This window comes from Aythya fuligula, chromosome 3, assembly GCF_009819795.1.
Source record: "Aythya fuligula isolate bAytFul2 chromosome 3, bAytFul2.pri, whole genome shotgun sequence".
Lineage (NCBI taxonomy): Eukaryota > Metazoa > Chordata > Aves > Anseriformes > Anatidae > Aythya > Aythya fuligula.
This window is the reverse complement of record NC_045561.1, coordinates 34,707,720-34,723,356: the sequence shown is the minus strand read 5'-3', so window position 1 is coordinate 34,723,356 and position 15,637 is coordinate 34,707,720. Positions and strand designations below refer to the sequence as shown.

Genomic DNA, 15,637 nt, shown 5'->3' with positions numbered 1-15,637 from the left:
ACACCTTTCTAAACTGATGGCACCCTTCTCAGCAGGCACAGCGAGCATAATCTGGCCAGCTTTAGGAGATTTGGGTCATCAAAACTACTCCTTAGAGTAGCAGATAGGTTTAATATATATATATATATATATAAAGTCTACATTTTTAGTTAGCCAAATTGTGGTACCTAGATTGGTTTCTTCATCCTTTAATAACAGAAGTAAAGGTGGCCAATGGTGGCTAACTCTTTGGATGGCAGGCAATCAGAAATCTCCCAAGTCCAGTACAGAACCCAAGGAGTCATCACTAAACACGTAGTGATTGCTAGAGAGTTCATGGGTACAAAACTAATCTGCCAAAAAACTTTGTTTACCTGGATAATCTGAGGAGGTGGAGTGGAGGAGGAAAGAGGGAAAGTAGCAAAAATCCTTCTTCCTTGGCCCTGAAGATGTGAAAGAATCTTAGCTCTGAGGAAGGAGAACTGTCCAAGTTTGTCCCACCAACATGTTAACTCTGGTGAAAAGTTACAGGGCATGAAGCACTTTTGCACATCTCTCAAAGCTTCTCTGACATTAAAGACAGAATTTGGGTTGAAGGGTGAAGTTTGAGCTAGCAGCTGTGCAGTTTTGCTCTTCTTAATCTTCTAACCATAACTGATAACAAGAAATTTATTTTTTTTTTCTTTAGGAAGTGTTCTAAAATAACCCACCTGCATCAGTTCACCACATGCTTTAAAAGCCACGTCTTCCCAGGTTGAGTATCACTGGGGCAGAGTGATTATGATGAAAGCAAAAGGGAATTTTTCCCCTCTGTCCCTTCCCACACCAAGGCTGCTCACAAACAGCCCCTCACCTGGCTCAACTTGCTGCTGAATAGCCACGCTGGCTGTCTCGCTGGTGTAATGCCCTGGCACGGTCTCAATAGTCTTTGCTGCAATGCAGTGTATACATACAAACATAGCAAACTAAAATAAGGCAAAATAAATAGAGGTGTCAGATTTACAGGTTCCCCTTAGAGATTCCTAAAACCTTTTTTTTTTTTTTAAAAAAAAAAAAAATAATAATGTAACCCCCAAACAAAAAAGAAAAACAAAACAACAAAACAACCAACCCAGAAACAAAACTGCATATATCATGTACATCATCAACTGTACAACTGATTTCCTTTCCCCTCAAAGAAACTCCTGACACAAGCTTCTCCATGCAACCCAGCTCAGAGTGCGAGCTTTCCTAAAAAAGAGGAAAGATTCAGCCAGTGGGGCTGACCATTGTGGAAACACCTGCCCCACAGTTCTCCATCAGGGCCCTTTACAATTCCTTTCCCTTCCTCAGACACTGTGAACACATTACAGAAAAGCTTCAGAAGGATGCTCAAGTTGTCTCTCTAGCGGGGAGTCTCTCTCCCCGTACATTAGTCCTGCTTCTGCTCTTGTAGGGAACCGGTGCCCAGACGATAGCTATGCTGCACAGCATGGAAGGGCCTCACTGCCCTGAAGTCACTTTACCTTGTAGTGTTGCCAGAGACTTATGGCCAACTGAGAGGAGTGACACAAACCAAAGGGAGTGTGATGTGTGTGTGTAGGGGAGTTCTGCAGTCTTTTCTGGGGTCATCCTAATGCAATCTGCTTAAGAACAGTGCAGAGACATGCAGTTAAGTGAGGGAGCACTAAACTTCTACGGACAAGATTTGGAGAATTAGAAAGCACCTCCTCTTCTAGGTGTGAAGAACTTCACCATAAAGTTAGCAACAACTACACTTCTGTAGGAAGAGTAACGCAGAACAAGCCCTCAATTATAACCTTCTGTTACACTTTTCTTCCTCCTCTACTTATTTCCAAAGACAGAGTGATTTCCACGTAAAATGCTGGTGCTAGGCACAGCTGCAAGGACAACAGCAGACTTTGGTTCTTCTCTGTCTCTCAGAGTGTGGGGAAGAGGTTCTGCCTCAGTGTCCTGACTGCTTGCCATACCTGTTCAGGCTGTGTTAGCACTAGAGGACAAGTAATAAGATTTTCCTGTCTTCTTGAGCGCTAAGCAACTCTACCACAACCGCATACGAAGAACAGAGCATAGTTGCACTCACGGCACCCAAGGGACTAGAATCAAGGACAAACTTGGCTTCAGCAAAAATCTGAAGCCAGGCCCTACAGCAGAGCCAACTTTTTCCTTATCTCCTGTGTGGCCAGCCCCATCTCATATGGTAGACATATTAATGGGCCTCTCTGCCTGTCACCACTTCAATGAAATAACTGCTTGCCTCAGTGAGTAATCAAATGCTTTTCATGAACATTCACCATGGAGTGCACAGCCAGGGGAGACTGTTTAGCACGCTGAAAGAAGCCTTCAGCCACCATCACAGATTCAAACCAAACGTCTGGGGCTGTGGAGTGCTAGGAAAGCTGAGCTGCAATGAAACAGGGGCATGGCTCTGGGCTGTCTGTCAGTCCCACTAACGTATCCCACAGCTGATTTACAGGAGTTGTACAATCTCTTATTACTGGTGTATGAATTGAGGAGGTGGCAAAGCTACAGCAGCTTTCTTTGACTCTGTCAGTGTGGCTGGAGCGCCGCGTACCATCACACAACTTTTCAAATCAGGACCAAACTGTGTACACGAACGGGCAGAGGGCTTAGCACTCTCCCTGCTTTTGCTACATCTGTGGCCTGGCAAAGTGACTTCAGTTGCAAAAAGCACACCACAAACCTGGTTTGAAAAATACCAGAAGGGGGGTGCTGTATTTATATTCAAGGGTTTTGCCCTGAGCTGTTTCTTCTCTAACAGCACTGCCATGCTGACAGCCTGCTTTATCAAACAAGTACCTGGGGAGCAAGCAAGCAGCCATGAGTTTGACAGAGCCACAGGTCACATCTTCTTGCACCAGGGCTGACCTTGGCACTACACCTGAACTTCTGGGTAAGTCCTAAAACCAAGGAGAATGAAGAGGGGAAAAATCTACAATGTCCTAATCCCTAAAAACATCATCTTTGGAATTCAGGGATTATCAAAATCTAAACTCAACTGTATACCAATTTGGCACATATTATCACCTCTCATATGGCTTACATGGCATAGGTTATATGGCATGCTTTAAAACAAGACAAACAAAACAGGGCTGGGATATAGCATGTCTACTTCGGGGAGCAGCAAGGAGCTTGTTAATATAATTTACAAGAGACATTTCTAAAAATCCATTTTGTAATTTAAAATAAAAATGCTTAAAAAAGTGAGAGTTTTTCTTAAACTTTCAAAAACCTTTAAGAAATACAGTCTTTCTTCTACAAGGTGCTTGTGTCCGCTGCAATGGATATTGCTGTTAATAGCTAATCCCAGAAGGGGAGTGGGATAGTAAGGGAGGAGAATGCACCCAGCTCTTGTAAGATACCAGCTCTTTACGATGAGTATTATACAGAGGCGCGGCAGTCTGGAATGTTGTAAATAGGGAAATTCTGGGGTGGGAGACTCGAAATTCAGTAAACAATGAAACATTAGAGTTTAACAATTCTGACTTTTTTGCTTCTTTCCATAGTTTACATAATTACTTTAGTGTTCAGAAAACCACCGCAGTTGGTTTCTCCAATATTGGTAGTGTGTAATACTGATCAGGCAGCGTGCATGGCAGAGAAAGTTCTGTTCTGCAGACTCCGTGCAGAGCCTGAGGTTAAGTGACATTCAGAGAAAAAAATCAAACCAAATGATTAAAGTGACTGATGGAGTTTTTTTCAGTTCCCTGGGATTCCTTGACATTTGGCGCTGTTTACTGTTGATGCATAGTTTGTATGTGGTGGGCCCCTCTTCTCAAATGTTCTTGTTTTCTGCTCGTCTAGGAGGAAGAATCCATCACCATTTTTTTCTTTTCCCTCTCCAGGGATGATAATCAAAAAGGAAGACAAGATTTAGAAAAAAAAAAAAAAAAAAAAAAAAAAAGGTCACAACAGCCTGCATAATCCAATCCCTTTCCTAGAGCCATGAAGATGCACCAAATTCATAATTCAGTCCTCTTCTTGGGGTCCTCTGCTTTTTCACTGTGTGCTTCATACATGTAGCTTAAATGCAATTTTATTTTTTTTCTTATGAATTCACCCATCTCCAAAGCCTGCTTGGCTTACACAATTTTGTGTCCTCCTGAAAAAAGTTCTTAGTTTTCCTTACAGGACCTTCCACTGGTTCACGCTAAATAATCCCTTCTAAATGGAACAGGCCATGGGCTCCACAGCTCTCCTTTGACACCATTTATATCCTAGTATACTACGTGATTCCCCTAAGGAGGAGTGGGGTGTGTGCAGTGAAGGTCAGCCTGTTAAACAGAAAGTCCAGTCCATCCCAACAGCAACTGCAGCTAGCATCAAGTGGAAAAGAAATCTCATTTCTTGCAGCTTTTGACCCCGTTTGCTTTTTGCCACTTACGACCTGTGGATGATACAGGGGAGCTCCCAGATTCCATTGGGCTCCACTAAGAAACCTTGCACAAACAGGTAAGAAATGTTCAGTTGTTTCCTTCCCACCCTCCAGCAATTACAACAGGCTCCACAATCATATAGGTGTAACTCCAACATGCCAGTGGCATAGTTTTCTAAACAAAAGCCAGAACTTCTTTCCTAGAAGAGGCATTTCATCACTTTGAGGCTCTACCATCAACAAGTTCCAGAAAATCATTTCTAGAAAAGCAGAATCCAACAGACTTTTGCAAAACGTTTTATGTCGATCCTGATTCTTGAATTCCATTTTCTTCCAGAACCGATTACTTCCTTCTGAGCATCACTTGCATTGGACAATGTAGGTCACACAAAAATACTGTACAGAACATGGTATCAAAAGCATTTTTCAGGCTCTAATCAATATGGCTTATAAAAATCCAATTCTGGGAGGGAACTTGTAACCTCAAAAACCACATCTTGACAAGCCCCCGAAGGCCAATCTAGATCCTGAAGAAGCAACAGGTGTTTACAGAGCTCTTCTGAAATTTGTCTTGCTTATTATCAGCAAGATGGAGATCGTAGCACATTTTAACTTTGGCACACAGAAAATTATCTTTCTCCAGCTGTGAGGCAGTCTGCAAGGCCCAAGTACTTTCTGTCATCACCATGAGGCCTTTGATGACACAATAAACTCCCAGAAGCAAATCTGTCGGCTCTGCGTGGCCCAGTCACAGACCCTGCTGGCTCCACAGAGGCACTTTTATAATGGTTCAAATTAGGAGCACAGAGGGGGGATGAGAGGAAAGCTGATCATGGAAAGGTAATGTCTCTAGCCACAGACCAAAGAAATCCTTTGGGGCAGCTGTCAGCCAGGAGCCATCACACACATCCATCTTCCTTGTTTTGCACTTTTTCATCACCTTCTTTCGGTTGATTATTTTTCTTTCTCTTGTAATTAATAATTTAGCTTTGTCACCACCCGCTCCCGGCTTGAATCTAAGCCTTGGTTCCCCGAACGCTTGCGGTTACGCTTGAGCTTGGATAAGTCTTTGTCAAAGACTTCACCCGACCTTAATGCTGACACCAGGTCATCAAATTCCCCGGTTTCTTCAGAGATGCTTCCTGCTTTCGCTTTCTTTTGTCGCCTCTCTTTTTCCCTTTGCTCTTTCAGCTGTGGAGAAAGACACATTTAGGTTTTAGGATTAGCTGACCAAGATGCCAGGTCACTACATACACTGTGTCAAGGAGTGGCTAAGATGTGTTAGTTTAGGAAAAAAAAAAAAAAAAAAGAATCAGGATCCTATCCACAAGGCCATCACCTATGCCAAGGGCAACAGACGAGCATGCTGGGCTTCCCTTCTTCTGCAGAGGTGAGCAGAGAGCAGGAGAGATGACGAATGAGTAGCATCTTTTATTTGCCACACAAAGCATTACCATCCCGCAGCAAAAAGGACACATGGCAGCACCTACTGTGCTCACAATACCTAACGTGGTGAGTTTAAAGTTAGTCTGATGTGTCTGCACAAACCAGTCACTACTATATTCACAAACAGCTCTGCACTTGGGGCATGGGCAGCTACATTCAGAAAGGCAGAAAGGTCACAATCCTGCAGAAGGAGGAAAGTAAGAAGGGAAAAACATCAGAGAGCCACGGGCTAAACATAACAGAAAAGGAAAATTGTGTGAGATATCAAAACGTCAACAGAAGCTCATGAAACAGTTCATGTCTGGATGCTGCAGTGGTGGGAATGTGGAACATTGCCTCGACTCTGCAAAGAGACACTAGTTATAAATAGAAAGAGCAATGAAACAGAACTACCGATTTTACAAAAAAATAAATGGATAAGTCCCACTGTCAAGGTGATGCCCTCAGTCTCCCTAGGGTAGCAACAGGGAGCTCAGTTATCTCCCACACTGCTCAGCTCCAAAATAAGTGAAAATGGCAAGGCATCAATACGTGCTCTAGTCCCATGTCGCAGGAATATTATTCTCGTAAGCAAACTGCAACCTCTCTTGGTGCATCAGGCCTACTAAAGCATCCTAGTGCTTCAACAGACACTTTCTAGACAGGCTGAAAGGAAACTTGAGCCTAAGTCTTGGCATTTTATCTCTGTGTCCAACAGTTCCAGGAAGTCTGCTGGCATCCTAGAATTTTACCTCTCTCCTCTTCTGAAAGGAACAAAAAGCTGCTTTTGGCACAGCAAACACCTGAAGTAGCAATGCCCCTCAGTGAGGCCTGGGGCCATGGCAGCAGCCAGGGTTAAAGCATTGGCAAGGTGGAAAGAGGCAGGGGAACACTAGGCCATTCTCATCATCCCCAGGAAAGCCTGAGGTCAGAGGGGGAGGCTGGTTCACACGAACCCCTGGCGACATAACACACTGAGCTCCCGGCAGCAAAATCACTGATGCACAGAAGCCCACTTGCCACATCAAGGGTAAACACAACCCCAGTAATCAAGGCATTAAGGCCAGCCAGAGAGAAACACTGCCAGTGCAGGCCCCAGCAGGCTCCAGGGCATTTGCTGTGTCACCATTCACTGTCAGGGGACAAGCACACAGCAGATGATGATAGAGTCTGAGTGGAAGCTGACCAGCTGGCAGGACAAAGAGAGACCTGGCTCCAAGAGCTTTTGCACAGCCTGAAAACAAGACAGTCTGGCACTGGGCAGTGTGAGCACCATCTTGCAAGTTGCCTTGGCAGAAAAGGTAGGGCTAGATTTGGTACCCGAACCAAAGAAGAGAAATTTGGAAGCCAAACTTTGCAAATATACTTTTTTTTTTTTTTTTTTTTTTTGTCAGCTTCTGAAAGCTGACAGTACAACCAACAGGAAAACACCATTGCTTGTGAGGAGAAGGATGGCAAATAGAGGTGGCAAGAAGGAGAACATAAAACAGTAACAGCAACGAGCACTGGAATTGGGTCTCTCAACCTTTCTCTGGAGACACGAACAGGTGATGAAAATAAACCCCTTCCTGTGCCCAGGTTCTCACCATGGCCTCCATGCGTGCCCTGCGCTCCTCCTCTTCCTTTTTCTTCCTCATATTCTCCAGATCTTGCTTTGCCTCTGCAAACGACTGCAAGAAAGTGTCGAAGATGCCAAAAAATTCATCTGGCTGCATCTTGCCCTCATTCTCTCCAAAATGCTTCAGTGCCTTGGCATACTGTCAAGGGGGCAGAAAACACAAGAGCAACAATTAGGCAGGCAGGCTGATGAAGACAGCAAGGAAAGCTTATGCGTAACCACACTGGTAATTCAATACCCCCCGAGCATTCATGTGGTGAGCAGAAACTCCTCCCCCAGCCAGCAAGAAAAATGCCTCTCATTATGGCAGGTGCCTCTGTCCTGAGGAATCTGCTCTCATGGGTATCCTTTGGGCAACACAGGGCCATGGTGCTGGAAAACACCATCTATCCCGCTGATGCCAAAAAAATGTTCAGTGCCTGAGGGGGATGGTACAATTTCAGAGGGTGACCATCTGGCTACAGCTGTGGGACAGCACGGGCATGAAAGGCAGTGAGCTAGCTGGAGAACAACTACCAAAGTAGACCAGTCTTTCACCTTCCACCTTCCCTTTCCCCCTCAAATCCACAGTAAAAGGGCTGACTTCAGAGGTTTTGAGAAATAATGTTGTAGCCTATCCTTTCAGGAGCCTTTTGTCATGTCATCCATCACTCTGCAGTTCTGAGTCCATGTTGCCTGGGAGAGGAGACTGAGGACAGGCATGGCATGAGAGAGGGGCAAGGAAAGCAGCCAGGGCTCCCAGGCAGACTTAAAAGAGAGTGAATACATCACAAGTGGCTTTTATTTTAAAAGGCAAATGTTGAGGCTGCAGGATACATGTGGAGGGAGCCAACTGGCAGGACTTCAGTCATAGGGCAGTCCTGATCTGGATGTGGTAAATTCACAGCAACCCCTGGCTCCTGGACATCAGTCCTGCAGTACCCATACTCTGTTAATTACTCCTTTCTGCTCACAAACGTGCCTCTGTGCTCACCAAAATGCATGCTGTCTACAGCACATATGCACTAACTCCTAAAAATCTGTACATATCCCTAAACTGCATCATTGTCCTTCACTCACACACCTCCATGCTGCATCAGGCAGCATCAGCATCACACTCCTGATACTGCTGGTGCCCTTGTGCATGACTGCCCTGGCCTTCCCTGCTTGCACCTTAAGGTACCACCACTGAGAAGGAGAGCATCCTCACAGACACCCATGGTCACCAGACCAAACCCCAACTCTCCCAGGCTACGGACTGTCTTCAGTTAATCTTGTGTGTGTGCTCAGTTCGTACTAACACAGCCCAGCTTCTCTTCCCTTAGGTGGGTACTCTTGCAGAATGGAAAAGAGCAAGAACAGTTCAGGCTCAACACAACATGAGTTTGGAAGCAGGACTTATAAACCCCTCTGGCCCTGTACCAGGTGAAGTACAATGTCTCCCAGTCAACTGCAGGGGGAAGAAATCTCCAAGGAAAACAGCTTCCTTCTGGCACAGCGCGAGAGATTTAGCATCTCCCCTCCTCTGCTTTCCCTGCCAGGCCCACGAGGCAGTTTGAAGCACTGGCTTCTTTTTTTTTTCCTTAAAAAAGGCTGTGTTCTCAGCCAGAAACAAACAAAGAAACCCAAAGTTTCTGAAAATGAAAAGAAAAAAAAAAAAGTGTTGGAAGAAATGCAAGTTGCTTTGAGCTACCAAACATGGCAGGAGTTGAAGGAAGCACTACAACAGCAGCAAGTCGTGGAGGGACTTCAGGGTTTGGAAACAGCAACAGATTACTTCTCTATTTAACTCCTTTTCCCTGAAACCTCTGAAGACAAATGCATGCACATATGCACACCTACTCCCTCTCCCTCAGTTTCCCTCTATATATTTATTCTCTCTATACATAATGTACACATAGTCTACTTAAATACTCAGAAAACTGCAGCAGATTCACAGTAATACACAGTGACCAGCACTAGCTTTTCAGCAGAGAGAATACAGGCTGTAAATACCACAAGCAGTATAACGTATCTCCATGTGCTGTATTTTGTTGGCTTGCCTACACCGGTGTGGCCATCAGCCAGGGAACTGGAGACACCACAGAAAGACTTGAGTCTTTCTGTGGCATTGCCACTGATGGCATTGCCACTGGTGCCTAAGCATACACAGCACCTACAGCTTAGTGCTGCTCATGGGAGATGTGCTACCTGGAATCTCTTCCCTCTTAACTTGTGGTTAACCCCTGTGAAAACTGAAAATAAGGCCCAAATTAAGAGCAGTGACTTCAGCTGCCAGCTAGGAGGAAGCCTGACAGTGTTATTTTTCAGCATTAGCCCAGAGGAGACAGCTGTTGTACCAGTGGTGCACCATTTCTCTTCCCTCAGCTCCTCAATGCTGCTGTGCACAGCGAAGGTGAGTGCTGGGGTCTGCAGGAGCTGTGCTGCTTTGAGCCCGTGGGTGCTTGTTTCCGGGTCTTTTAGGGAGGCTGGGGGTTGAAGAGGAAAAAGGTCCTTGCTTGGGGCTGTTAGATCCTACATACACAAAAGTCTCCATTAGAGGGTGGTGTTGGCTGCAAATGTTCTTCACATGGCCTGTCACCCAACTACCAGCACCAACTAATTCTTGTCACACAGGAAGAGAGGTTTTTGACACTGCCTCCCCAAAGCCACCCAGAAGAGGAGCAGTGTTGCTGTGATGGAAGGGCCCAGCACTCTGGGTGCTGTGGTCTCTGAGCAGCAACAGGGAGGATGAATCCTGAGAACAGCCTGACTTTGGCACCCAGTTACATGGCTTAGCAGATCACAGTCATTTATGGTAAAGCAGTCAAAGATGAAAAGTAAAAATCTGCGAGCAAGATGTCCCAAAATAACTGCAATAGAGAAATCTGCAGTTCTATGAAGTAAACATTTTCCCTCTTTCTCTGCTGCCTCCAGAAAGATGTGACAGGTCAGAGGGAGGCAGGACAGGAGATCCAGCTAAAGTTGCAAGCTCTGCCCATGATGTGGCTTGGGAGCTCATTTTCCTCTCTAAGCCTCTACTTTCTCCATTTGTTAAAGAACAGAAAATGTTGCTCCACAAATCTGATACAGGACAAAGAAAAAACCCTCACTTCACAGCAATAGGGTGCGACATTTATTCAGTGCACTACCGTAAAGAGAACCACACGGTCTTTTCACTGCTTAAACTCCAACAGACCCCTCTGTTTTTATTCCTTCTTCTGTTTCCCTGTAACTCTGGTGCTGCCATCACATGTGCTTTTACAAGGTACTGGTGGTGGGATGAGGGGCAGTATGCAGCTGGAGGCAGCATCCTCAGCCCTGGAGCCAAGCCCAGGCTCCAAGCTGCACACCGGGGCTCACAATGGCTTGGGGCGTTGCGGGTAGAGCAGCGTGGCACAGCACAAGCAGCAAATTCCCTGCATAACAGTACCCAGTTTTGGGTAGGCTGTGAAACCCGGAGCTCAGTCCGCAGGCGTGCTCAACTCTTCCCAGAATTTGGTGACGTGCTGTAGTATCACAGGGAGCGGTCTTTGAAACTTGCGTATTCCTCAAGTCATTTGGGGACAGATGACATGGGCAAAAGCAAGATGGAAAACTGTTTTTCAGCAGGTTTTCCACTGTAATACAGGATGGTATCTCTTTTTTTTTTCATTAAAAAATTCATTTCCACACCATAAGGGCCCCCAAGCTCCATGATATAACAGGTCCACGAGCTCAGTGCCAGCTCTGCTTCCTCTGCCAAACTTTCCACTGAATTCATCCCCTTGCCAAAGCAAATCGTTTAGACAGTTGTTTATTTTAAAAAGCCATTTTAGCAAGGAGAGGGAAAGCGGGACAGCAGCGCACACACTCTCTGCTGTGCTTGCCAATGAAATGTTAAACAGTGGCAGAAGAGCTCTGGAAACGGCAGGAATGGGGACTCCAGGAGGAGGAGGAAAAACAGCCATGATAAAAATTTCCTGCTGTCTGTGCTGTCCACTATCAAGGGAGAAGCCAACACAAAAATGAATTATACCATGCAACATGAACTGTCTTCCCCAGAAGAGTAATCCCGAGTTTGCTGTTACAAAGAATCCAACCCTGTACCAAGGCAGTTCAAATAAATGTCTGTTCTCTTTATGGGACAGATTCAGATCAGTTAATGGAAAGAGACCTGCTGGTTTCAGGCAGGGCTATGCCCAGCTCTCTTTGCAGCTTCATGCTCTAAAAGGATTCCTCCAGAAGACCAACAGTGACTCTGGAAGCCCCAAAGCCTAGATACAAGTGCTATAAACATTTCCGATATGCTAGATACCAACCTGCCCTGAAGCATTTGCAGTCCTAATCACAAGAGCTATGCAATTTGGTCACCAAATGGCTGTTTCTGATGGCAGGCTTTGGGGCCTGCCCCTGCCTTTGAAACACACCCTGCCCTGACATCCTCCATCTCTGTCCTGATCCTTTCCTCCTCTGCCAGCACCAGAGGCTGACAGAAAATAACAGTCCCCCAAATGAATGACCGAAGTGCACAGCCTGTAACTGGCACTTGGAGCACAGTATTTGCATGTGCTTCATAGCATTTTGCCATTAATGGCTACTTTCTGAAATGGATTTTGGCTTTCACTGCCTTGCTGCTCTTCAAAAACATTAATACACGTGCTAAGCTTATTAAAAGCATGCACGGAGTCTGAACTTTGGTCTCCACAATGCTAAACACAAACACTTTGCCTGCCTGGGTTTAGCTGTCATGAGAAAGTCTGGAGATGGACATTTTTCCTGCCTTTCTCATCAGCCTTGCCCACACTGTGGCCCCTGAATGAAAATTCACAAAATGAAACCCTCTTCGGTAGAAGAGTTATACAGCAATATAGTGATTTAAGTCCGTACCTGTCAACATTCAAGTGTATTGTAAAGTTACACATAGGGCAAATGTCACTATTCGAGTAAGAAAATCAAATTCACACAATGGGGGGACACTGTTTGTCTCCCTGGGTATTTTCATTGCCTCCCCACAGGAAGCATAGGGAAGAATTTTCACAAACAAAATTTAACCCCATTCTGTTTTTTTCTGATTTGAAAAAATCAAGGTTTCATCTGTTCAAGCATGTAAGAATTTCACTTTCTTCTACCCCCACCTTCCAGTTTTATGGGAAATGGCAGAAAACATTATCCCTTGATCTAATCTATATATTCCCTTATAAAGTGGTATTGGAAGTGAAAAAAAAAAAAAATCACACAGAAAGAACAAGAAGCAGCTGTGCTGGGGTGCCTATTTAAAGAGTTGGTCTAAGTTTTCAATCACTTTTTAACCAAGCCATCTGTTTACTGCATGGAGATAAGTATAGTTACAAAGCTTCCTCTGCAAAAACGGGTGCCTGCATCTGACAATCTGGCTCTTTAAATTTTAAATACCACTTCTTTTCTGTGACTACTAACAGTAAATAGTCCTGTTTCAGCATAAAGGCCAAAAAAAGTACTGAATGGGATTGTGAAATATATCCTTTACAGAGAAGGTCAGCACCACACCTTAGTAATGGGCCGTTTCCAGAACTTCAATACTGAAATTACTTTTGCCAGTACTAAAGATATTTTAAAAATAAAAAGCTTCCCAGGTTTGAAATGATAATTTGTATTGTTTTAAATCCCAGCTGAGGAAACATGGCTCTGATTAGCTCATGGCAATCAATTAGCCACATCTATATTTAGAAAGATACCCAACTCCAGCTGTTAAAACTAGGGCTTCATTATTATTAATAATTCTGTGAACTAGACCAATTCTTCCTGGGCTCCTTTAAATATTTTTAAAAGTCTTCCCTCTCCCACTACTTTTTTTTTTTTTTTTTTTTTTAATTATTATTATTAGCTTTGCTTTGAGAAATTAAAAAAGAACAGGATAATCAGATGTCTTAGTCCCTCTCTTCCTTTAATTGGCTAGTTGGAGTAGGTTTCCATGGTAAGAAAAAAGCTCCCGATTCAACAAACACAGAGAGCCCACTGAGAATGGAAGATGTTATAGGCTTTGCAAAGCACATCTGGTTTGTTGAAAATTTCCAGCTTTTTTTTTTTTTTTTTTTTTTTTTTTTTTTTTTTTATGAAAAAGAAGAAAAAGAGGAAGAAGGGAGGGGAAAAGTAATATGAGGCAAACATGAGAAATAGCTCAGCATTGGTAAGGACAGACAGTTCCCTTTCAGGAGTCCAAAAGCAGCTTATTGCCAGTGGAAGAAGCAAAGCCATAGGTTGAAGAGAAGTTGGAAGGGCATGTGTTCAAACATAGTAAGGGTGTGTGAGGAGAGGTAGAGAAATGTTTCCTAAGCGTGTTATAGTCATTAAAGTAAAACATCTCTTTTTGTCAAGAGCTTTATGTTCGCTATGTCTAAAAAAAGTGTACAACAACTTCCAGACATATCAGTCCATGTGCAGGGAGGCTCTCTGGTTGTTCTTAAAGCAAAGGAATACATTTTTCCTGCAACTGATCGAAAGTTGCATTGCTGTGCTGGATGTGTACCACTTGCTGGGTTTTACTTTCACTTGCAGAAATGGAACTATAATGAAATTGAAAATGTACCCAATCATAAAATGGAAGCCTCCAAACCATAGAAAAATGTGTTTTCCCCAGTAAATTCAGTGGAGGCATGGAATGCAAAATACTGCTTTTGTGATTAGAAAGCAAGCATGATGTGAACATCATTCTGCTGGAAGTGGTTTGAACATTCTCAAGCAATGCAACAACAATGAAAAAATTAGGCACATTATTCTCCACAAAATGTCCTTACAACATTAACAAGTGTTATACTGCCCATCTTTGTCTTCAAAGTGAAGTAATCACTACTGCCCCACTGGCATTTGCCAGGATAGCTAGCTCTAACTGAGACCCTGTGGCTCCCCTTGTTTGCAGCTGGGAGTCACCAAAAGTATCTCCACAGCAAGGAAATGCTTTTGAATTGCAGAATGGCATTACTGAAGAGCGACTGGATGAGTGAGGACTCTTACTCTCCACATCCTTGGCCTGTATTTTGCCTGTCCTTCAAAATCTAAGGCCTACCAACCCAAAGGCACAGGTTTCATTAATAATGCAAGAGGTCCCTTAACACTGCTATGTATCCCTGCAAGGTCTGACACCAGCAGTGGAAACAACTCAATCCAAAAGAAATAACACATTTGCTTCATAAAGCCAAGCACTTTTAATATGCCAGCCAACAAGGGTAGATTTGCCATTACATACCGTTTACTTTAGAACTTGCTCTTCTCTAAACATTTTCATATGCTTATGATCTTTGCCTATAAATTCTTCCTCATTCAACTGAGAGACAGAGAGGGTTAGTGCCAGACTCCAATCACCAGCAAAGAGCAAGCACCTCCTTAGCTGTACAAATCTGGTAAAGGAGGTGCAGACAGTGGAAGTACAACATGATCACAGCAGCACCTGAAGAGTAACACACCTGGTACTGGCTCTGTGAGAAGGATCCAAGAAGGTCTGACAAACTGCATGTTTGGGATCTCTGTGCTTGCAATCAAATACAAGCAGAAACAGAGAGTGCAAATGGAAAATACTGGGTATTCAGCATTATCAAACTACCCAGAGGTGCACTTTTAAAGGAAAGAAATGAAGTCCAAACAGCCCCAGTTGAATGAGCAGGATGGGATGAAGTCTGAAGCAGAAGTTAAAAGTTATCAGCTCTGTATCCAATCACCAAAGGGCCTGGTTTTGAGAGACTGCTTAAAATGCTGTCCCTTCAACACCACAGCATGGCAGTGTCTTGCTATCCTGGCGTGGACATTGCCATCACAGTTCTCTGTCACACACAGATAATGTTAAGGAAGGCTAACAAAATGTGGGCAAGTACGATGAACCTTCTTTTAATCCTAAAATGTGTTCTAAATTGCTATACACCAGATTAGGAAAAGATGAAAACTTCAGCCTAAAACATGTTCAGTGTCTATTATAGTTTTCGCTATATGCCCAGCATCTGAAATTGCTGCTTCCATTTTAATGCATGTTTTCAAGAGGTATTCATACCTTGTCTCTAGCTTCGTTGAGAAGGTCTTCTAACTCTGAGAAGCTGAAACTGGCCACAGTGATGAAATCACTCATGACGGGAACAAACCTGTCCCCTGATTCCCGTATGCGTCTCTTCTGATAATCCAGTTCCTGAAAGAGAAGAAGTAGGAGATATAGTTCTTTGGTAAGCACTGTCTGGACAGCAAAAAAGATGCTAAAATTGGTTCTCCTACAGAAGAACGTGCATAAAAATATCAGGTACAACATTTGCCAGCCCGCT

At 44.0% G+C, this 15,637-nt stretch overlaps 1 protein-coding gene across 7 annotated transcripts in view; it reads right to left on the bottom strand.

Moving 5' to 3' along the window:
- Positions 1–3,910: 3,910 nt before the first annotated feature.
- Positions 3,911–15,637, bottom strand: part of DAAM2 (dishevelled associated activator of morphogenesis 2) — a 190,849-nt gene continuing 179,122 nt past the window's right edge. For all 7 annotated transcript variants that reach the window (XM_032185840.1, XM_032185843.1, XM_032185845.1 and 4 more), the window contains 3 exons: positions 15,376–15,507; positions 7,387–7,557; positions 3,911–5,566 (listed from right to left, as the gene is read on the bottom strand). In XM_032185840.1, the coding sequence (XP_032041731.1) occupies positions 5,351–5,566; positions 7,387–7,557; positions 15,376–15,507 (519 nt within the window). In that variant the 3' untranslated portion in view covers positions 3,911–5,350. The remainder of the gene's footprint in view (positions 5,567–7,386; positions 7,558–15,375; positions 15,508–15,637) is intronic.